General features: G+C 33.9%; 1 protein-coding gene and 1 pseudogene across 1 annotated transcript; one reads left to right on the plus strand and one right to left on the minus strand.

Moving 5' to 3' along the window:
- Window positions 1–13,577: 13,577 nt before the first annotated feature.
- On the minus strand, window positions 13,578–14,458 carry LOC148877570 (ethylene-responsive transcription factor CRF4-like; annotated as a pseudogene).
- Window positions 14,459–19,112: 4,654 nt separating this feature from the next.
- LOC148877571 (uncharacterized) lies at window positions 19,113–19,812 on the plus strand. Its single transcript, XM_088942167.1, has 3 exons — window positions 19,113–19,333; window positions 19,469–19,537; window positions 19,645–19,812. Exons 1-3 carry the CDS (start codon window positions 19,274–19,276, stop codon window positions 19,717–19,719), a joined length of 204 nt encoding a protein of 67 aa, XP_088798293.1. The 5' UTR covers window positions 19,113–19,273; the 3' UTR covers window positions 19,720–19,812.
- Window positions 19,813–23,388: the final 3,576 nt, after the last annotated feature.

Consider the following 23,388-nt stretch of genomic DNA (forward strand, 5'->3'; position numbering starts at 1 on the left):
AGGCTGATTTGTAGCTCTGCAATATTTTAAAATTATGAGCCCTAGACTAGGGCCGAATCTATACTATATATAAAAGTGTGAATGGGTCTTACTTTTTGGAATTTTATTGGACAAAATTTACCCCTTAATCCTAAGATCTATTAAGGACAAATTTGTATTTTCATAAAGAATCTTTAAATGATATTGTAATAGTAAAAGTCACACATGCCTGGTCATCTATCCCATTTAACTCCAAAAAAATGCTTTTCCACATACACATACACGATTACCAAAAAACTCCTCATATTCCAAAACATAAAGCAAATGAACAATTATGAATAGAAAATTTATGACCCATTCATATAAAATTCAAAAAAAAAAAAACTTCATGACCACATGATTCATATCTAACAGCTCATGTTTGGAACAAGTCCCACCATGACTGCAAATAGAAATAGATATTCACTATTCAATTCTTAATACATTATATGAAACGTTGTGCTTTATTGTATAAAAATAATTAAAAATCAAATGGCATTTGTATTAAAACTAGGAAAGCAAGATTGGAACCCATAAGGCCACCAACTCCGGCATCAATGGATGAAGGAAAAAACATTGATACAAAAGTCGGTCCCTTACCATCACTCCCCACTTAATCTAGGTCACCACCACCTTGAAGCAAAATCATTTACAACATCAATTATCAGTGCAGGGGTTTCATTTTAGTCCTAAACTTAACATAATACATTCACATTATAATGTTAAGAGAACCAGACTAGGCATAGAACCAGAGAAGGAAGAGGTTCACGAGTCAGAGGTTCAACTAGGGTCGAATCGTGATGATGTGACATATACATATATACTATGGGTCATATAAGTATTGTATATAATATATTTTATAATTTTTAATATACTTAAATATGGTGGATGGATGGTGAGATTTTTAATGTTTAGAACAAATGATTAGGACTCAAACCTTTTAATTTACGTTTTCTTTAAAATACGTGCATAATAATGTAATATGTACAATAGAGTCATTTATTAACATAATTAAAGAGGTGGATATGTGGTAATTAAGTAGGGTTCGCTATGATATGGAAAAGATATGATATCTGAAAAACAACTGACTAATAAACCGGAATTATGAATGTTATAGCAAATAAGGTGTTATTTATCAAAATTCATGGGTGGATTTTGATTGGTCAAAACTCTTTCCATACCATATCTTTTCTACATCCTAGATTTTCCCAATTACGTAATATATGAAAATAAGAGGTCTTGGGTTCAAGTCTTGTTAACTACACTTTAAAATTTCACTTATGTATGGACCTAGGCAGTTTTATGAAACTGGGACTGACTCACCAGTTTTTCTATTAAATCAATCGATCAACTGGTTATCACCAGGTTTTGAACAAGTCCGGTTATTGGGGTGTGATTGACTCGGTCAGGGTCCTGTCTTGGGTTCAAATCGTGTTAACTACATTTTAAAATTTCACTTATATAAGGATCCATGCAGTTTTATGAAATTGGGACTGGTTCATTGATTTTCGATTAAACCAACCGGTCAACTAGTTATCACTAGGTTTTGAGCAAGTCTAGTTATTGGGGTGTGATTGACCCGATTAGGGTCTTGGATTACACTTCAACCAGATGATCCAGTCTAGTTTTTTAAACACTGTATTGAGTAAACTATAGTGACACCATAAGGATCCTAATGTTCCAATTGAGCTTCCATGCCCAGTCCCTTTTCCACAAACACATTAGAGTTGTGTTGGAGTTTTGGCATGAGAACTCTCATTCATCTTCATTTACAAAATACAAGCAATGAAAATATAGAGAGGGAATATTGCATTTTAGTGAAAAGGTACTTTAGGTACATTGAGTGATCTTGCCAAATGTTCTAGATGTGTCCAACGTATCAGTCAGCTCCACCTTTTTTTACTATAAAGGTTTATCACCATGCCTTTGCAAAATGTTAGAATTATTGGGCCACTAATACTCAGTAGCATCCCCACCACCTTGACTATAGATGTGTCCTTAATGGGGGCCGTTGTACAAGATTCTTTCATATATTGGCTTCCAAGTAAAAAGGAGAAACGGAATTCACTACCTTCAAAAAGCTTATGGGTCTTGGACATTTACAAAGAGCGAAATTGAAGAAATCCTTGTAAATCACTTTCAGGCCCTCTTATCTTCTTCGAATTCGAATCTTTCCGATTTCAATCTTCTTGACATTGCCCATTCTATTTCTGGTGAAGACAACAACTTCTTGATGAAAACTCCTGATGAGATGGAAATTTCCCAAACATTGTTCAGTATGGGCCCATGGAATTCTCCTAGGCCCAATGGATTCCCTGCTGGTGTGCTCCAACATTGTTGGGACTTGTTGAAGGTTGAAATTATTTCTTGGGTGAAAAGCATTTTTAATAATCCTTCATCCATCAGTGAAGTAAGCGCTACATTTCTGTGTTTAATCTCAAAAAATGATACAATGGAAGGCCTTAATGATTTTAGGCCCATTGGACTGAGCAACATGTTGTACAAACTCATTGCAAAGATTGTTACAAACAGTAAAACCACTACTTTTGAAGCTCATCTCCCCTTTCTAACGTGCATTTGCATCGGGAAGGAACATTGTTGATAATACTATCATTGTTCAGGAGGTCCTCTATTCCATGAAATGCCAGAAAGATAGGTATGGATCTTTCATGCTGAAAATTGACTTATTAAAAGCATATGACCGCATTGAATGGAATTTTCTCATGAAGACTTTGAACTGCTTCGGATTCTCTGAGGCTTTTTGCAATCTCATTCTTTGTTGCTTTTCTTCCACGAGCTTCTCCATCCTTATTAATGATTGCCCAAGTAAGTCCTTTTCTCCTTCTTGGGGCCTTAGACAGGGTTGTCCACTTTCTCCATGTCTATTTATTTTCGGTACTGAAGTTCTCATGGTTTCAGATTCGATAACTTTGGCATGAAGCTTACTCACTTGTTATTTGCTGATGGCCTAGAAATTTTTGAAAGGGTGTTGTTCATCTGATGCAAACCAAATCTTAGAGGTGCTTAACTCCTTTTGTAAATGGTAGGGCCAAGAATTAAATCTTCAGAAATCTTCTATTCACTTCAATGGTAACACTCATAGGAAAAGGAGATCCCTCGTTTGTTCTTTCAAAATTTGGTGTTTCCACAATGAAGGCAAACAACAAATATCTTGGGGGTCCCTTGCTTTTGGGAAGGGCTAAAGTTAAGGAGTGGAGATACTTAGTTGATAGACTTAAGTCCAAATTGGCGGGATGGAAAAAGCACACTCTATTCCATGCTGGTAGGTCTGTTCTCATTAAGTTTTCTCTCCAAGCTATTCCTTTGTACATCATGCAGACTTACCTCCTTCCTAAGCAGACGTGCACTGAGCTTAATAACATTTGCTGTAATTTCTGGTTGTCTGAATCTAAATTGAATGGTTTGCATCTTAGAAAGTGGTCCTTGTTTTGTCAGCCTAAAGCTTATGGTGGGTTGGGTTTTCGTGACATGGAGGTGACTAATAGAGCCCATATCATTAAGCTGGGTTGGAGGTTACTCAAATTCCCTTCATCCCTATGGGTGAAGGCTCTTCGTGTAAAATACTTCAGAAATTCCAACTTCTGGAAGTCAAAACCAAAACCGGGAGACTCATATATTTGGCAAGGTACCCTTGCTTGCAAATCTCACCTTCGCAAAGGCTGTCGCTGAATTATTGGCAATGGGTGGAGTATTGATGCTATATCAGACCCTTGGTTGTCACATGATGTGGATCTCTCTTTCAGCATCATAGAAATAACTCATTGAAAGTAGCAGAACTCATCAACCAACACTCAATGACTTGGAACAATGGATTGGTGAATCAATTATTTTCACCTCAATCAGCTCAAGAAATTCTTTCATTAGATCTCCCACTACACAGTAATGTTATGGAGGACCACCTTGTTTGGACCCTTACTCCTCATGGGCAATTCACCACCTCATCTTCCCATCGGCTCCTGTATTCGGAACTCTTTATTTCTTCAAAGGCGACTTCCTTGTTTGGGGATTGCGATTGGTCCATGGTTTGGAAACTCAAGTGGACTTGTCCCAAAATTATGATTTTTCTTTGGAGAGCTTTAAATGATGCTCTTCCCACAAAGAATAGACTCAATGTGTGAAAGTACAATCTTGAGTCTTGTTGCCCTCTTTGTATGAATGAGGAGGAATCTATTGACTATTTATTCCTCAAATACCCTATTGAAAAATTGGTCTAGTTTGATCAAAACTAGGTGTCCGAACTGAGCTCTTTCAGTATCTACTAGAATTGCTATGTTTTTTGTTCTCCTCGGGGACTCTCTCTATTTCCTCCCCACATCTTCCTTACCTATTGGTCTTCTCCATCATTTGGTACCTTTGGCTGGCTCGAAATGCGATTATTTTTCGGGGGAAAGTTTAGTCTCCTGATTTGATAAGTGGTAAGGCCCGAGACTTTATTGCTCGATCTTTGGTTGGTGTTCTTCCTAATTATCAAGATCCGCCCATTGCTTTAGTTCTACCTCCCCCTAGTAGATGGTGTAAGCCTCCTGCTGGATTGGTTAAGATTAACTTCGATGGTGCCACTTCTCTAGTTCGAGTAGCTGTTGGTTGTATCATTAAGGATCATCATGGAACCTTGATCTATGCTCGAGTTGTACTTCTTTGTACATGCTTTGCCTTGGACTTTGATACCCGTGTTGTACCTGAAAGTCTTTAGTTTGCATTATCTTGTGGTATTTCCATGGCAATTTTTGAAGGTGACTGTGCTACTTTGATTAAATTCTTATTGGAAGATTCTGGTTATCCTCCATGGAGTGTATTTACACTCTTTCACAACTACAAGAATATTCTGAATCACCATCTTGATTTTTCAGTAGTGTTTTCGTCGAAATCAAAAAACAAGGCGGCTCATTCCTTAGCTCATTTTAGATTGACTTGTAACTCTTCTTGTACTTGGTCATCTGTTCTAGTGTTCTTGAAGAAAATTGTAAAAGAAGAGTCTACTGAGATATCTAATGAAAGCTAGGCTATTGGGCCATTTCCTCAAAAAAAAAAAAAAAAACCACCTTGGCTTTCCCTACCATCATCCTAATGTTCAATCTATCAAATCTGATCATCAAGTCAAATACTTTTTTTTTGAAGTGCATCAAGTCAAATACTAAAAAATCAATTGATTAGATGGTTTACATTTCCATCATACAAGTCTACTAAATGAATTTGTGTTTCACAAGGGTCAATTCATATGGTTAATGGTAATATGCTCAAATGTAATAGCTATGATAAAACATAATGGCTAGAAAGTTAGATGTGGCTAAAGCAAAACTTGTTGATGTTAATGCTAAGCTTTCCATGTATAAATTCTAAGCCAATGTTCCCTGTGTCGTAAAGGCATAGACCAGAATTTGAACTACTACTTTAAGTTCATTTCGTTCCTTCTTATTAAATTTCATATTTAGAGTTTGACTATGATACCAGAAAAAATTGTGACCAATCAACTGGTATCATATAAGATGTAACCAAAATCTAGTGTTATTTATCAAAATTTATGAGGGGTTTAATTGGTCAAAGCCCTTCTAGTATCATGTCGTTTTGATAACATATATTTTCCTCGCATCTTAGGTATTAACTCTCATTCTTTATCATTAAATCCTATATTTGAAGTATATAAACTAGTAAATTTTGTATACTTATTTCTTACTTAAAGTACCCCTACTTTTGAAGTGAAGGGATCTGTTACGAGCACAAATGTGTGACTCTAGCTGAATAACCAATCATGAGAGAACACGATGCCCCATGTGTATGAAATACTAGCAAGTTCACTTGTGATTGGTTACTCGACTAGGTTCACACTTTTGTGTTCATAGTAAATCTAGAGCCACTTTTTAATTTTGTTTGCTTTTAGTTATGAGGGTATAATTGTGTAAACATAATTTGAACTACTACTTCCCCTACCTATAATTCTATCATTGAGTCATGTATTTGAGGTGTTAACCCACATTCTCATTTATTAAACCTATATTAAAGTATTTTAATTTATCATCAATTTAGAAATGAAAATACCTTCTTGTTTAGATGGTAGGTCAATGGTTTGACCTTTTAGGGCAAATGAGCCAGCATATGGCATCATTTATTTAAATGATAGTAATAAAAATTAAAAAATATAGAAAGACAAAAAAAAAAGTTAAAAATGCAAAAATTGTGTAGAAAACATTTGGGTATATCTATATTGAATATTGATAATATAAATAAAAATAAGGTGATAAATAAGAGTTCTTTTTAATAATGATAGAAATGGAATACAAAATTAAAACTAACTTGAAAACAAATTTGTGTTTCCATCTAGGTGCTTGGTCAATAGTTCGTGTATTTGGATAAAATGGGTCAACCAATGATGTCATAATTAATAATAAAAATTAACAAATATATAAAAAATACAAAATTAATAAGAAAAATGTTGGCACTTCTCTTATGTTGTACATTTATGACACTATGCAAAGATAAATATGATCCATAAGAGTTATTTTTATTAATTATGTAAATGGAATAGAAAGTTTAAAGCCACTCAAAAATTGATAAAAACCAAAATTATAGAAAATACAAAAAGTTTGTAAAAACAAATTGTACATAAATCTCTAATATCATATATTATCATATTTGTAAAAAAAATAAGTATGATAAATAATAAATATTTTTATTGATGATGGAAATAAAACAAATGGAACATAAAATTTAAATCCACGAACACACCATGCCTCAATTAGTTATCTTTGTTCATAGGTTCTGATATGTACATTACTATTATTATTATTAGTATTAGTATTATTATATTATTATTTTCACATGCAACGCATGTACACATTTACTAGTAAGCTTAAAAGGGTGTTTGATCTTATTGATTCCAACTTTATGTCTTGGAACATGGATACTCTTAGGGAGCATTTTAACCCTCTTGCAATTCAAAAAATTGTTGACATTAAGCTTGCTCATATAACTTGGGATTAAGGGTGTCGGTAGACTAGTTTTGGATTGGACCCTGTCCAGTCCAAAATCAAATTGGATAGATTGGACAGACCAACAAGACATATTGGATTGGACCAATCCAGTCCAAAATATTTATTAGATTGGATCGGATTTGGTCCGTCTGTAATAAATTTACATTGGATTGGGTTGGATTAAGCCAAAATGGTTCAAAATATTCATTGGATTGGATTAAATGTGGTCCATTTATAATGGACTCAATTGGACTAGATTGGATTAGACCAAATCCACTCCACTTGACACCCTCTTACTTGGGATGATAAACATGTTTGAGGCCTAGATCCAAAGGATGTTTTTATTGTGAAATATACCTATCATGTGGCCCTTACATCTAACAACCAACTAATATACAATAACTAGGGGTGTTCATTATACAACAACCAGGAGTGTTTATTTAAAAGAAAACAAATAAAACAATTGATAATATGAAAACTATTTGGAAAAAAAAAGACCCCTCCTAAGTATCAGAAACCTTGTGGAATCAGGGTACATCTGTGAGAGCCGAGTCAAGGTAAATCTAGGAAAACTGAATCAAGGTAAATTTGCAAAAACTGGATCAAAGTAAATCTGTGACAACTGGATCAAAATAAATCTACAAAAACTAGATCAAAGTAAATATGCAAAAACTTGATTAGAGTAAATCTGCGAAAACTAGAATAGAGTAAATCTATGAAAACTAGATCAGAGTAAATATATGAAAAACTGGATTAGGGTAAATCTACGAAAACTAGATCAAATTAAATCTGTGAAAACTAGATCAAAGTAAATATGCGAAAACTAGGTTAAGATAAATCTGTGAAAATTGGATCAATGTAAATCTGCAAAAAATTGGATCAAAGTAGATGTATGAAAAACTAGATCATGGTAAATCTGCAAAAACTGGATCAAGGTAAATCTACAAAAACTGGATCAACATAAAACTGCAAAAATTGAATCAAAGTAAATCTGTGAAAACTGGATTAGGGTAAATCTGCGAAAGACTAGATTAAGGTAAATTTATCGCTAAGAAAATCATTTTAGAGACAAACAAATCAATCATTAAGACAAAGGTTCAATGTTCTTGCAAAGCACAATCACAAAACACCAAAAAATGTTCTTTGGTTTTTTTGAGAACATTTTGAAAGATTTTAATAACTGCTTTTTGCATAACATAATGTGAAATAATTGTTAAAGAGTTTTAGACATTATTTATCCTTCATTCTATCATTCTTTATTTTCCCTTTTTTTTCTTTTCTATTTTGCTTTTTTTTCCTTTTCTTTTGTCTAAATTTTTATTATCATTTATATCATCTCAATTTATTCAATTCAAATACTAGCACAGGTCAAAGAAAGGAAACTTACAAATAGGATTTTTTGCGCGAGTCAAAACATAGATGCTGACATAACCAACGGGATTTTTCTGACATGGGTCAAAGCATAGAGGTTGTCATAACCAATGAAAGATAGATACATGTCAATGCATAGAGACTGACATGACCAGCGGAATACATAAGCAAGCAAAAGGATATGATGTGATGGTAAAGCCGAGATATAAGTTGGGTATGCACTGAAAAGGTCAAAACATCTCCTCAAATTGTGGTATAAGGAAGTATTCAATTATCAGGCAATGTACAAGGACATGAAATATTGGAATGGTAAGATGGAAAATTTTCAAAACTAAAGGGCAAAAGTGCCTTCAACCTCAACTTATATGAAATTGATTAGGCCTAAATAGGTTGCTTCTGGTTCTCATCAGATGAGAGTGTGTAACCTCTCTTCAGAATCGCCACTTAAAACTCATTGAGTTAAAAACATGTGCAATGGAATTGTAAATTGTTGATCAAGGGATTCACTATAAGAAAAGCCTTTATCATAAGGGGTCTGCCCCAATTTTTTTTTTCTTTCATTTCTTCTTTTCTTTTTCTTTTTGTTAACAAAAATGGTGGCTATAAAGTTGATACTTTAATGGAGCAAGTGACAACTTTGATCCTACATCGCCGGGTAAATATGTTTGTCTAGTGCTGATTTACCAAATTTTCAAAGATCGATGATGTCTTGCTCATTAGGATGAAACATGGTATGGGACAGAGGTTACAAATGATGGGTTAAATGGCTCAAATAACAATTAATATAGGCATCTGATGCTTGAATCACCACCTTAGGGATTTAATTCAGGGTCAACTTTCATCATCATATTTTTGTCTTCTCTCTTTTTTTATTATCCATTTTTTTTATCAAGGCTCTCTTCATAGCCATATGGATGGAGGTTGCTCTTCATATTCTTCATCAACATGAATCGTGCCTACTTATTAATTAGGGAGGACTTTATTTTGGAACAAAATGTAAATGGGTAGGAAAAATTAGAACTAACATGCAGGTGTCATCATGAAAGATCCCATAGTGATAAAATCATCTTAGCTGCCCTAGTTTCTTTTAACTATTTCTTGATTCTTCATTTGACAATTCACTTTTGGATCATATGCTACCAACTGTTCATTCATTTTTCCTTGTTTTTTTTTTTTTTTGCTCTTACTCAATTGCTCTAATTGCATTCTATTTGTTTTAAAACCCAATCGTTAAAAAGTATTTATTATGAAGAAAAGGTTGACAAAAAGGCTCAAATGGCCAACTAGGGGATTTTACTACATATTATTAGGATTGAGAACACAAGGTCAAACAAGCGGCCAAGGATGGCCTCTGATTTAGACGTTTTTATTGGGAAGACATATCACAGCCGACAACAGCAGTAAAGGGAGCAAGATTTGCTGATTCTCATCTTATCTAATTCTTGCTAGATACAGTTCTTATCTTATCAGTTCAGTAGGATAGATTAAGGGAATCTTATCTTATCTTATCAGTTCAGTATGATAGATTAAGGGAGTCTTATCTTATCTTATCTTATCTTATCAGTTCAGTCTTATCTTATCTTATTAGTTCAGTAGGATAGATTAGTAGGGAGTCTTCCTAAAATAGGACTCTTATCTCTTGTAACCTCCTATTTAAGGAGCTGATTTTATTCAATAAAGGCATCGAAAATTTCAGTCAAGAAAGAGAGCAAGGAGAGTTAGGTGATCTCTTGGACAAATCACCATTAAGGCACCAAGATAGGTTCATTAAGAGCAAGGAGGAACAAGGGAAAGCAGGAGGTTTTCCCCGTGGACCTCCCTTCATTTCATTATTGATTGCATGTCACTTATTAAAGTACCATATGTTGAGCATAGTATGTCGAGCAAAGCCCCCTTGGGCATTCTTCTTCTTCTTCTTCTTCTTCTCTCTCTCTCTCCCCTTTTTTTGTTTCTTTTTTGTTCTTTTGCTTTTTTTTTTTTTAGCCCCTTGATGACCCATGAAGTGCATCCTATGGATTTGACTAGTTTGCCGAAAAAAGGTCTAATATATAAGCCCGATTGGTTAATTAACGACTTTTGTGAATTCAAGGGATCGTTGAGGAAAGAGAAACAACCAAGGATGGCTTGCAGTCATTTCCTTGATTAATTGACAAAGCACTAGGTGAGGATGGTACCTTTGTTCTTTGCCAGCTCAGGCATTACTCAAGGGAAATGTACTATGCTTTGGCAACTACAATTCTACTCCAGTTTGGACAAGGAGGATGGCTTAGATTGGGAAGTCAACAAGACGTTCAACTATAGAGATCTTAATCAACAACTAACTTTCCTCAGGCATGCTTTTGAGACTTTAAGAGGAGGCAGTTTCTGCCTTCTTCTGCAAATAGACAATCCTGAATGGACTAATCACTTTCTTATAAGTAAGCATCTCAAACAAGGGAAGGAGAAATGGGGGGAAACAATATTGTATTTATGAAAGTGACCAGACCCATGAGATGGGCTACTCTACGTACCCCTTTGAAAGGGATCAGGCTGGACGTAGTTCAAAATAAGAGGTTGAGGCCAACACCCAAGGCTCTACTGAGAAAAGGTAGTAAAGTTTACTAGCTAAGAGGTGTTAATAAGATCATTTGGGAAGGACTCTTGCACCATGGCACGAGTCACTGCACAATGGGCTACTAGTTTAGGGTTCCCAATGATATATTGAGAAAAGAATAGCTTAGTTAAAGCATTCATACATCATCCCACCTCTTTTTTTCTCTTTTTTTCTATCCTTTTTTCTTCTTTTCCTTTTTTTTTTTGGTTTTTAGATTTTCCCTTTTTTTTTTTACTTTAGATATTCCCCCCTTTTTTGTATTTTGGTTTCCCCCTTTTTATTTTGGATTTTTCTTGATTTTGTATTTTTCCTTTTTTATTTTATATATCCCCATTTTTATTTTATATATTCCCATTTTTTGCATTTACTCTTTTTTTGTATTTTGTATTTTTTCCTTTTTTGTTGCTTTTGGATATTTCTATCCTTTTTTATTGATTTTGGAATTTTCCTTTTATTTGATTTTCTATTTTTGTATTTTTTCCTTTTTTGTTTGTATTTTGGATTTCCCCCATTTTTTGTATTTTGACTTTTCTTCCATTTTTATTGGATTTTGGGTTCTCTTTTTTTTTTCCTATTTTGGATTTTTCTTTTCTTTTTTTTTTTCTGATTTTTAAATTTTCCATTCTTTATCCTTTGGATTTTCTTCAACTCTTTTTTTTATTTCAGATTTTCCCATTTTTATAATTTTCTGTAGTTTTCATCTCTTTTTTTTTGTTTTTTTTTTCAACTTTTATCTTTTCTCCTTTTTTGTATTTTGGATTTTTTTTTGGATTTACCTCTTCTTTGATTTTTTTTTTCACTCCTAATAGGGCCCTCTAAGATAGATCATGCAAATGTATCACACACAAGTTGGCTGACCCTAGAGTCTAGGTTAGCACATAGGTGATGTGCATGGGCTCGGGGTGTGACGTCTAAATCATATTTGAAAGGCCACCAGTCTTTAAACCTCCATCCATAGGGGCTTCTCAGATTGGTGGCTGGTTGAGAGCTTTCCACCGGCCTCATTGATTGGGTGCCTTGTCCCAATGGCCCAAGTGTACGCACTCTCTCCTAATAGGAGAGTGGGTTTTAAAAATATAAGGATGATATTTTTAGATGCCATTTCTCACATATAAATGGCATCAACATATTTGAAAGCCCATGCACAAATGCTCATGCATCAACATATAAATGAAACATGCCATTTCTCATAGCAATGATCAGTAATCTAAAAACAGAGCATAAATGATAGCAATATGATAGTCAATGTAAAGCACATGCTAATCAAAACAAACACTTAAAGACTAGAAGGTTCATCACAGCAAGAACCTATTTATTCGAAAGCGGTAACTCTATTCAAGCATTTCTCTTCTCTCCCTCCTTTTCTTTATTTTGTTTCATTATTATTTTTTGTTTGTTATGAGAACCCAACAACCTTACTAATTGACAAACCTGCCCACTTTAAATGTCACCCAAACATACTTACCGGCAGCAACCACTAATCTATTAACTTCACAAAGACAGACCTTTAAAAGGATTTGCAGTAAATGGAGCTGAATCTAGTAGGACTAGCCTTACCATCCCATCTCCCTAGGCCTGACCCACACCTTTGAGAAAGCAAGTTTATATGCCAATGTGTCACATGGTGTCGGCTGATGATCACCAAAACAGCGGAGTAGGCCCGACACATCCAATGTTCAGCAAGCCATAACCTTAAGAGACCCAACTAAAATCAGCAACAACACCCCCACACAAAACAATTCGATTGGGCATGGGTTGTCTACTTGTTTCCCACAGGTCGCCCTAATCCAAAATGGGATAAAAAGACTGGACAACCATTGGTATTAATTAAATTTCAGATTGAAACATTGAAATATTTAAACATAAGCTTGCATCTGAAATTTGCTCTCAAAACAAACAACCTGAGCTGTAGTGACACTCAGAAACCATGGAGTAAATTGAAGTTTTGCTGATAAGGTTGACCTCGACCTAGTACTCAGGGCACCTCAAGGGAGATGGAGGTCCTAAGAGAAGGCCAGCTATAGTAATTTGTAGCAGCAGGGGGATGGAAAAAAGTCTGCTATGATTTTAGTGGAACAGAGAACAGGGATGAAAGAGTGTTGCCATAGCTTGGCTCCAACTAAAAAGTGCATATCGACAGCTGCCAGCTATTGCAACTTTCACTGGGACGGGTGGGTGCAGAGCTCTACCTCGGACTGATGTAAAGGCCGCCCACCCAAGGATCTAAAGCCAGAAATAGGCCTGCAAAAGCCTACCCTGAAATGGGTTTAGTGAGTTTTGTAACACCCTAGAATTAAAACTCTAAAGCCCAAGTCGAATTTCTTCAGATTCTGATCCAATGTCCTGAGAGTAGAAGAATCCTGGACTCCCCCCACCTTTCACCAATCTGAACATGAAGTCTCAACATGACTGCTATTTCTTTGGCCTTTCCTGCTTTCGTCATTTTGTTATTAACTTACCTCGTGAAAGTCAAATTATGATGTTCCACTATTTTCCAAGGTGTATGGTTCAAGCAGTAGCTACACATTTATTGAAAGAAGAAAAAAAAGAAAGGGTAAAATTACAAAGACCCCCGTACTATGGGGTCTGTGAGAATAAAACCCCCATGTACTTTGTTTTGGACAAAGACCCCCTTTATTATGACCGTGAGACAAAGACCCCTTCCTTTGAAATCGGCGGTTGCAATATTTTTTAATCTCCATACTACTCTTGAAATAATTATTCGAAAAAGACACTATTCATCTTCCCCGATCTCAGATACACGAACAACAGCGGATTTCCAAAGTCTTCTCTCTTCTTCCGTTCCCCTTTCTTCTTCTCGATTTCCTTTGGAGAGAGAGAGAAGAAGATGTCACAGTAGCAGAGGTAGCAATAGAAGGAATCGTAGCCAGAACTGGTTGGTACTTGTATCTCCTGCTTAGCTTTTGGCGGAGTAGTGAAGTTCGTCATTGCATCTGGTCCCCTCAACTGAATCGCTGCATTGTCATTTACCTTGGCTGCTTCCTCGGCAGTGTCGTAGGTTCCTAGCTACAAGCGTACACCTCGTGCGGGGTCTCGAATCTCAGCAGCCCATTTTCCCCATGGTCGTTGCCGTACTCTGCGGAACTTCTCGCCGTTTGATGAAGAGAGATTTAAGGGGCGCCGGTTAGACTGAATATTTTCTCCTCCCACTGATTTTTTCCGCCCGCTCCGAACGGATTTACTTCTCCAACCACCATTAGCATTATCGTTATCTGTAGAGCAAGATTCAATACTGATCTCGTTGACGTACCTCTTCACTATGTGACGGCCAAACAACTCATCTTCGTCGCTAGACGAGTCCGTCGCGTCGGCATCGATAAAAGAAATTCGAACAACTTTTGGCTTGTCAGTAGCATTCGCTTCCGACGAATTATTTCTATGCCTCATCGATGATGGCTTCGGGAACTTTTTAGTTTAGCTGACGGTGCTCTGTATATTTGACCAGAGAGAAGAAGTTATGCTCCATTGATAGCGACTTTGGATCTCTCTACTCTACTTGCATTGAAAACAAAAGTTAGGTGGGGGAACGCAGAACGGGGTGTGGCCGTGTGGGAGGAGAAAGCAAGAAATAGGCTCGAAAAGACGGATTCTTATGAGACTAGACACGAGGAGAATAAAGAGAAACGTTAAGACGAGAAATAAAGATCGACCGATGAAATAATCTAATAAAAAACAAGACAAGAAATTCAAAGGAAAGTTTATACCTTGAGAAGAAGCGGATTAATCAAAGATAAATCTTTAACTTCACCTTGGATGTGTGCATCCTGAATTCATCTGTCCCATAGATCCCATTCTTAATATCGGGAAGCGAGGGATCAAATGGATATTCCTTTCTCTCACTAGGATCTTTCAAGGCCTGTGGCATCAACAACTGCTCTGATTGTTCCTCCGTTTGGTTCATAGTTAGATCGGGAGAAATCCATCCTTCTCCTGTGCAACTGCCGCCCTTCAACATCATCTCTATTGTTTTCTTCCTCGAATTGCACGACTTCAAAACTGGAGGAACCAAGTCCCCAGGTCGATTACCATTAGCATCAACAAGGTTAGCGTCAGCCGAAGCATCAAGCAAAAGCTTGACAATCCCATTAGAGGAAGCAGATCCTCCTGCAGCAGCAAAGTGGAGGGCGGTTGCTCCGTCCGACCCATAGGCCCTGTTGACATCAAGAAGAAGAAAGGGGAAGGGGAAGAAGAGAGATTGGGGGGAGAGAGAGAGGGAGGACTTCAAAGTCTTCTCTGAATAGTTATTAGAAGGATAGTTTGGGGATTAAAAAATATTACAATGTATTTCAACGGAAGGCTGAAGAGGATCTTTGTCACAAAACAAAGTACAGGGGGTCTTTAAAACCGCATTGGTTCAGCCTCAAAGAAAGAAACACATTGCTTGTCTCATGGACCTTAAGAGAGATATACTCAGACACTCACAGAGAATAGAGAGACAAGACACTAGGGGAGAGTCGGAGAGGCCACCGGCTGAAAGACGACTGGCGCCAGAGGAAAGCAAAGAGAGCTGCAGCACCTGCTGCCGAATTGGCCACTTAGGATTGGGGGTTTTTTGGGCTAAAAGTTGAAAATTTTGGGTTTGGGGGTATTTTGGAAGGATCAGAAAGGCTTGATTGGGGATTTGGGGTGAAATGGGGTTAACTGAACAAAAATCGAGTGCTAACAATTATAGATATAAAATATAGTTATACTATATGGATATAGATTATATAGACTAGTGTAATGACACGTGCTATGCATATGTCCAAGTAAAGAGAAAGGATATAAATTATATAGTATATAATCAAATTAACTTTTATGACCTACACCAAAACCAAGCCAGTATATATATATCCTAAACCCTAAATGTTAAAATGCTAAAACCCTAAACCCTAAAATGATAATCCATAAAATGCTAAGCCCTAAACCTTAAACCTTTTAAGTCTAAAATCCTAAACCCTAAACTCTAAAACAAAATCCATAAACCCTAAGCCCTATAAACCTAAAACCATAAAGCCTAAGCCCAATAAAGCTAAAGCCTTAAAACCTAGACCTTAAATGCTAAGTGCTATACCCTAAATCCAAAACCCTAAACCCTAATGCAAAACCTTTAAATCCTGAACCCCAAAAACTAAAACACCAAACCCTAAACCTACAATGTTAAAACCCTAAATCCTAAAGGTATAAAACACTAAATCCTAAACCCTAAACCTTAAAGTCCTAAATCCCTAAACACTAAAATGCCAAGACCCTAAAACTTTGAACCCTAAACTCTAAAAACCATAACCCTACACCCTAAACCTTAAAAACCATAAACCCACACCCTAATCCCTAAAACCATAAACCCTAAAAACCCTAAACCCTACTCCCTTGTTTTTGATATATAGGAAGTGTATATCATAGTCTCTTCTTTTGATATCTAATAGTGTTTGAACCTTCTCCTTGCCATCTCCTTTGGCCATCGATCAGTCAAGTGTCAATCTACATATGTATGAAGGAAAATTAGGATTAGCTACAAGGCTTCATCACCTAAGAGAAAGCAATTTAAGCAATAGCTCTCACATTTTGTGCATCAAAGCTGAAGTATATTGGAAGCACTCCAGTGCTAATAATCAACAAGTAAGAGCATAAATAATAAGTAGGTGAAACAAAAAGGCAAAAGTGCATTCTTGGAAGCAGAAATACAATCACGACGGAAATGGGAGAGTGAAATGCCATTTCCCATTCTTGAAATATAGTGACAAACTTGATCTGGAGCCTAATTGTAGCTAAAGATGCATCAAATACTCCATACAAACAACAAATAACAAAAATATAATCTCATACATTAGAACTAAGAAAGAATAAAACCTCAAATCCTTAAATTATCATTTCCAAACATGCAAACCCTCTTATTTAACTATGAATTAAAATACTACCTAAGAAAAAGAAATAAGCATCCAACAATCACTAGTACTTATTCACACAGCAACAGAGATACAGATTAGCAAATTTTCAATATCCCATCCATCAAGCAACACATATTTTCAAATTGTGGAGCAGTTCAATGATTATATCAATTGATTGTATATAGAGTCATTTCAACTAAGAGCTAGTATAAGAGTCGAAGATTTAACAACAAAGAAATAAAGACATATAAATATGAACACCTTAGGAAAACCAAAAAATAATGGAACATATCAAGAGAAAGAATTGTATGTCCACAATGAGGTAGATACCCTACCTCTAATATAGTCTTCAAGATATGGTGTATGCTACAAGAAAGAGCTCCGAGTGAGGTCAGTGTATCAATAAGGAAGGAAGGAAGAAAGAAAACTTTGTCCATAGTAGTAGCAAATTTCAATAAAAGCCCTTAGGGAGGTAGAACAACGGCAGGGATTGAGGTTGGTTGACACACTTCTTTCGATGATGATGACGGTGAGGGTCTCTCAACCATGGATAACCATCTCTTCCCATCTTTCTTCTTTGCTTGATCTTCCCTTAGTCGTAAACCTGACCTCCTTCTCTCTTTCCTATGTCGTTGCATCTTATTCTCTCTCTCTCTCTGTATGAACACTTTGCCTTTTATATTTAAATTTTTATATGTGACAAGTGTCCAATGACTTCAATTTGCTCATCACTTCATTAATTTCAAGGTTCAAAGTATTGGAAATGCCAAGTGTATTGAAACAACAATTTTAAGAGATGTATTGGGATACACCTTGGATACACATGTGTATTGGAGAAAAATTAAAATACACATAGATCTATTCATGGAAACGCTATAAATACTTCAATAAATCATAAAAACACATCAATAAAACTAAATATAAGGCCTCAATGAGGTATACATATATTAAATTAATATATTTTAATGGTTTATGAAGAAATACATCATAGTCAATTATAATTCTATTTTAAAAATCATATGCTTAATTATAATTTATAAATTATAATTCTTAAGTTTTAAGGGATGGGAAAACCCAACTATGCTATCTAACCATAAAACATGTATTTGCAAAATTTTTGAATGCAAATATAATTAATAATTATTTCTTATTAAACAATTATTATTTATTTTTATTTTCAAAATTTATAAAAATAAAAATAAATAAACATTATATAACATATTAAAAAAAGCAATTATTGAAGAAGAATTTTCAATTCCTCTATGGATATGATAGATCATCCATAGATATATAATATAATCAATCCTTGTGATTAAATCATAAAATATAATTAATTATTAATGATTTTTAATTCTAAAAGTATAAAAATTAAAAAAAATATTGAAAAAGAAATTACAATTGATCTATGGATATTATAGATAATTCATGGATCTAAAATATAATAAGTCTTTCTAGGAAGATAAAAAATACATTTTCAGTTTTTTGTTTTTTATATATTTTTTTTCAAATCTCTTTATAAAATTTTCATAAATGTACTCATAATACTTAAAAGTGATTTTGAACATATTTAATTTAGATCAACATAAATTTAAATATTTTCAATATTTCATGGAAAAAATCATAAGATATTACGCAAAATTAAAAAAAAAAAATGTACCTATTTTTGTAATAATTTTCAAATCTACTTGCGTGTTTTTTTGCATATCTAGCACTTTATAAATGAGATTTGGAGTTTTAGAGTCATTTGGGGGTGAAAAAAGGTTTGTTTCAAGGGAAAGATTTTATTTTTTCTCATTTTTTTGTCAATATCTTTTTCGTAGTGTATTGGTCGATACGCTTGATACACCTCTGGTACAACCTGATATGGGTCTGATAAGGTGGGAAAAGATGATACCATAGATTTTCCACCATATCTTGTATTAGAATTTGAAAGAAATGATACGGTACACCACGTATTAGGTGTATCTTGTCAAAAATTTGAAACCTTAAGTAATTCTATTGTTATTCTCCAAATAACAAAACTAATGAGGACAATATTGAAAAAAATCAGGGTGTTTTGACGATAAGATAATTTACCATTCTCATTTTTATATATGGTTATCAGATAGATTATAGAAAATCAAATGGGAGTTTTAGAAAATAAACCATAGTTATTTAATATTTGATTTTTGACCACATATTTGAATTGAACGAGTTTTTAGGCACAAACAAAGCTTCTACATGTATTTCAAGATAGAAATGAATAACTTAATTAATGTTCCAACAACATGGCACATGTCTTCCAAGGGCTTCATGACAAAGACTATAAATTCCCTCACTATTACTTCGTTTCTTCATCATTCATCACAAGCCCCTTTTGAGTTATATCTGTGTTGTGACTTGTGAGTTCTTAGAGAGGCCAAAAGAGAGAAAAGATGGCTGACAATTCTCAAAAAGCGAACTTCCATGCTGGTGAAACCAAAGGCCAAGCTCAGGTGAGGAATATCCTCCTATATATAGGTTCATTATATACTCCAATTCATCATGTGTATCGATATATGCATGCATGCATAAAACATAATGTGGTCATGGGTGTCCATTCTTGATTAGATTTAAGTTTTTCCTTACAGGCCAAGGCAGATCAATTGATGGACAAGGCAAGCAATGCCTATGAATCAGCCAAGGAATCATGCCAAGAGGTTCATTTCATTTCCCAAGCAAAACAAATTCTTGTTCTAGCAATGCTAACAATGCAAACAATTTTTTTTGCCAATATAAATTTTAATTGGTTTTTTATTATGTATAGGCTGGTCAGCAAATGCAGGCTAAGGCACAAGGGGCTACCGATGCTGTCAAGGATGCCACTGGGATGAACAAGTGAAAAGATCTTGCTTCATGGATGTTGTTATGGCTTTTGAGTTCTTGTATTTATATTACATTATATAATAAAATGTAGCTATCCACGTCAGCTTAATCTCCCTCTCTCTCTCCTTCTCACAAAGAATTCTTTATGGTTTTTTAATTTAAAAAGTTAAAAAATAAAAGACTGGGCTATTTATACTCACCTACAACCAATGTAGTTTCCTAATAATGAATGTAATCACTCCCCTATAGAACATAGTTATCTTTTAACACTACTAGCCCATGCATCACATGACCCCAATAGACTAAAAGGCCTCTCTACTTCACTGTGGTAGCATTTTCTTTTAGACGAAAGTATCCAAAACGTGGTTACTTCCACTCTCAAAATATCTATATTTATACTATATATAAAAGTGTCGATGCAAAGTGAAAGATTTTTTGAAATAAAATTACCCTCAATTTCTTTGTTTGAAAAAGGATATAAAAATTATTTTATTACATTACAACTTTAATGTCAGCCTTAATGGCTAATAAAATGCCCATAGTTGAAAATGAAACGCCGATTATTACTTTTCACATCTTTTAATCCCCTCTCATTAAGTCTTATATTTAAGGTATTAACTCCCATTTTCTCTTATGAAATCCTATATTTAAGTTATTTTTGTACTAATAAATGGTAATAATTATATCTATGTCAATATTTTTAACAATATAAAAGCCTATATTTTAAAATTGACTAAAAAACAAAACCATTCTTTATCTAAGTGGTGGCTAAGCAATTCAACCATCTGAATCAAATTGATCAACCTATGAAATCATAGTTAGGTAATAAAAAAAATAAAATAGAAATAAATATAGAAGTTTACAAAAATGTAGAAAAATTAGATATGTTTATAATACTTTTTGTTAATCAAATTAAAAAAGTGTACTAAACAAGAATAATTTTTATCGATAATGAAATTGAAATACATAATTTAGAACCAACCAAAAGTGAAATTATTTTACTATTTGGCAAAGATCAATAATTCAATTTTTGGGTCAAATGTGTTAACATTTAGTGTTATGAATAAATAATAAAAATTATTAAAACATAAAAATAAGAAAAATACATAAATTTTTCAAAAAACATCCAGGCACATGTATAATATTACATAGAGAAAATTCCTGAGTAGTAAGTGCCCTATACTTTAAGCCTAGTGCCACTTTGGTCCCTAAACTTTAAAATGCGACAATTCAATATCTGAACTTTCAAAGCATGACAATCCAATACCTACTGTTAACTTATTGTTAACCGTCGTTAAGTGGCATTTGAAAAAGACACAAATGCCCTTCAAGTGTCATATAACTTTCTTTATCAACCATCCAAACATTGACAAAAAATTAATAGTCCCAAATCCTTGCCTCTTCTATTCAAGAAAATTGGGATCACCAGAATCCCCACTCAAATGTGATCCCAACTTTCTTGAATGGAAGAGGCAAAGATTTGGGACTGCTAATTTTCTGTCAACGTTTAGATGGTTGATAAACAAAATTAAATGACACTTGAAGGGCATCTGTGTCTTTTTCAAATGCCACTTAACAGCTGGTTAACAACTAGTTAACAATAGGTACTAGATTGTCACGTTTTGAAAGTTCAGGTACTGAATTGTCGTATTTTAAAGTTCAGGGACCAAAATGGAACTAGACCCAAAGTACATGGTACTAATTGTGAATTTTCCCTATTAAATAATTATCATATTAAATAAAAAGCAAGTGTGATATATCATAATTGTTTTCACACTGAAATACAAAAAAATTATAGAAAAATTGAACACATCTATAATTCTATATTTACACTACTATTAAAAATATGAATAAAATTGTAGAACTTTCTTTTGACTAAAATACTTATTTTTTAATTTAATCATTATTTAATTGTGAGATTTAAATTATAAATTGAATTTCTATTTTTCAGTTTTCACCTCATTCATTTCCATCTGTTTAAATCTTACATTTCTTTGATAAATGAACCAAAAAAAAAAAAAGATAAACCAAAAAGACAAAACATTACAAAAAGAAGAATCTAGCCAAGAAAATAGGCTTGTTAGTGATATTTCAAACTTCACAACTTGATTTGATTATCACATATTTGGTTGAGGTCTTTACGTAATCAGATTTGGATTTTTCAATTTGCATCTGGTTAATAATAAAAAACAAAAAACTATAAAAATAAAAAATAAAAAATACATACTTATAGAAATTTTTGGATACATTATTACTATAATTATCATCACCTAGAATTTTCACATGCATGCTTTCTAGTAAAATATAAGTAAGAGTTATGACCTCCACTTTTAAAAATATTGCTTACTTTAAATGATGCTAGATCCATATATACTAAAGCAAACAACCTCTATAATTTAATTTTCTAATACAAATAAAAGATCCATCATAAAGATTTTCACTTCATTAATTGACTCATGGGTCACATTCTTTTAGGCAAAGTGGGCCATTAATTACAAATTAACTCGGAATTAATCTCGTAAGGGTCCATTTGATTCATAGTTGGAATTGGAATCAAAATCCATGAATGGTCTAATCCTTTCACCTATTTGGTTCAAACAAGAATCAGAATGGATTGGAATTAGTTAGAATGGATTCCCATTTCCAAGGGAGGGGGAGAGAATAACCATTCTCTCAAATGGGGAATGCCATTCCTCTATGAATGGGAATGGGATTCCAATTCTTCCTAATCAAACAACTGGAACCTGAATAGACCAAATGGACCCTGAATTTAGTTTTTCTTAGAAAGTTCAATATTCGATGTTTTCTTTTCTTTTTTGTTTTTTTGAAAAGTTCAATATTCAATAAATTTGAAATGGCCATTAAATAGTCATCCATTAATTCATGGGGGTCTCTTGGAAAGTTCAATATTCAATAAAGTATCAAGTTCACTTGACATGGTTTCGCCTCAAAATCAAAATTATCCTGATTTGTCGAATTTGATGATTCATTGGTTGAGTACTTGAAACTCCAATATTGTGTTTGTACAGCAACATATAAAGTGGAAAATTGATGGAAGGGAAACAACTCTTGGATCAAGAACGTTTGGCATTAATCTCTTAATTAACAAAACATCTATCTTTCGAATCGAGTCATGTATTCTCCCTCCTTGAATTCAATATGTAGTTCCCTGATGGCACCAAAGTTGGAAAAAATATTATTTTTGTTATGTAACCTTAATGTTCTATAAATCTAGCCATTATTCGAATTAATTAGAGATATCATCTAAAATTTTAAAGTAAATTTACTTGAATTATTCATTATAAAGGTTAAGAAAACAACTAATTCAAGAAATCATGGGTACCTAATGGCCAACATTGTTCCTAAAGGCAAATAGCCTGTGAACATTTCAAAGCTAACTCAAAAGTGAAGTTGTTCTTATATTTGGTACTAGGTCAAATCCTTTTAAGTTAAGTTAACTCTTGATGTTATAATTAAATAATAAAAAATAGAAAAAAGATAAAAACACAAAAAAGTTACAAAATGAATAAATTTTGTAAAATCATTTTGGGTACATCTCTAATATTAAATATTCATCATATTAAACAAAAATAGGTGTAATAAATGCGAATTATTTTTATACACAAAAAATATAAAAATATTGTTAGAAATTTGAAAACATAGCATTACTATCATCATCATCTAA

Source organism: Nelumbo lutea, chromosome 1, assembly GCF_056320005.1.
Source record: "Nelumbo lutea isolate HS-2025 chromosome 1, American lotus-T2T, whole genome shotgun sequence".
Classification (NCBI taxonomy): Eukaryota; Viridiplantae; Streptophyta; class Magnoliopsida; order Proteales; family Nelumbonaceae; genus Nelumbo; species Nelumbo lutea.

What these genes read in the sequence shown, in the direction of transcription:
- LOC148877571 (XM_088942167.1), top strand. Translation starts at nt 19,274, where the DNA reads ATGGCTGACAATTCTCAAAAAGCGAACTTCCATGCTGGTGAAACCAAA. An exon ending in AAACCAAAGGCCAAGCTCAG is followed by an intron (nt 19,334 to 19,468) that starts GTGAGGAATATC and finishes TTTTCCTTACAG; the next exon opens with GCCAAGGCAGATCAATTGAT. An exon ending in CCAAGGAATCATGCCAAGAG is followed by an intron (nt 19,538 to 19,644) that starts GTTCATTTCATT and finishes TATTATGTATAG; the next exon opens with GCTGGTCAGCAAATGCAGGC.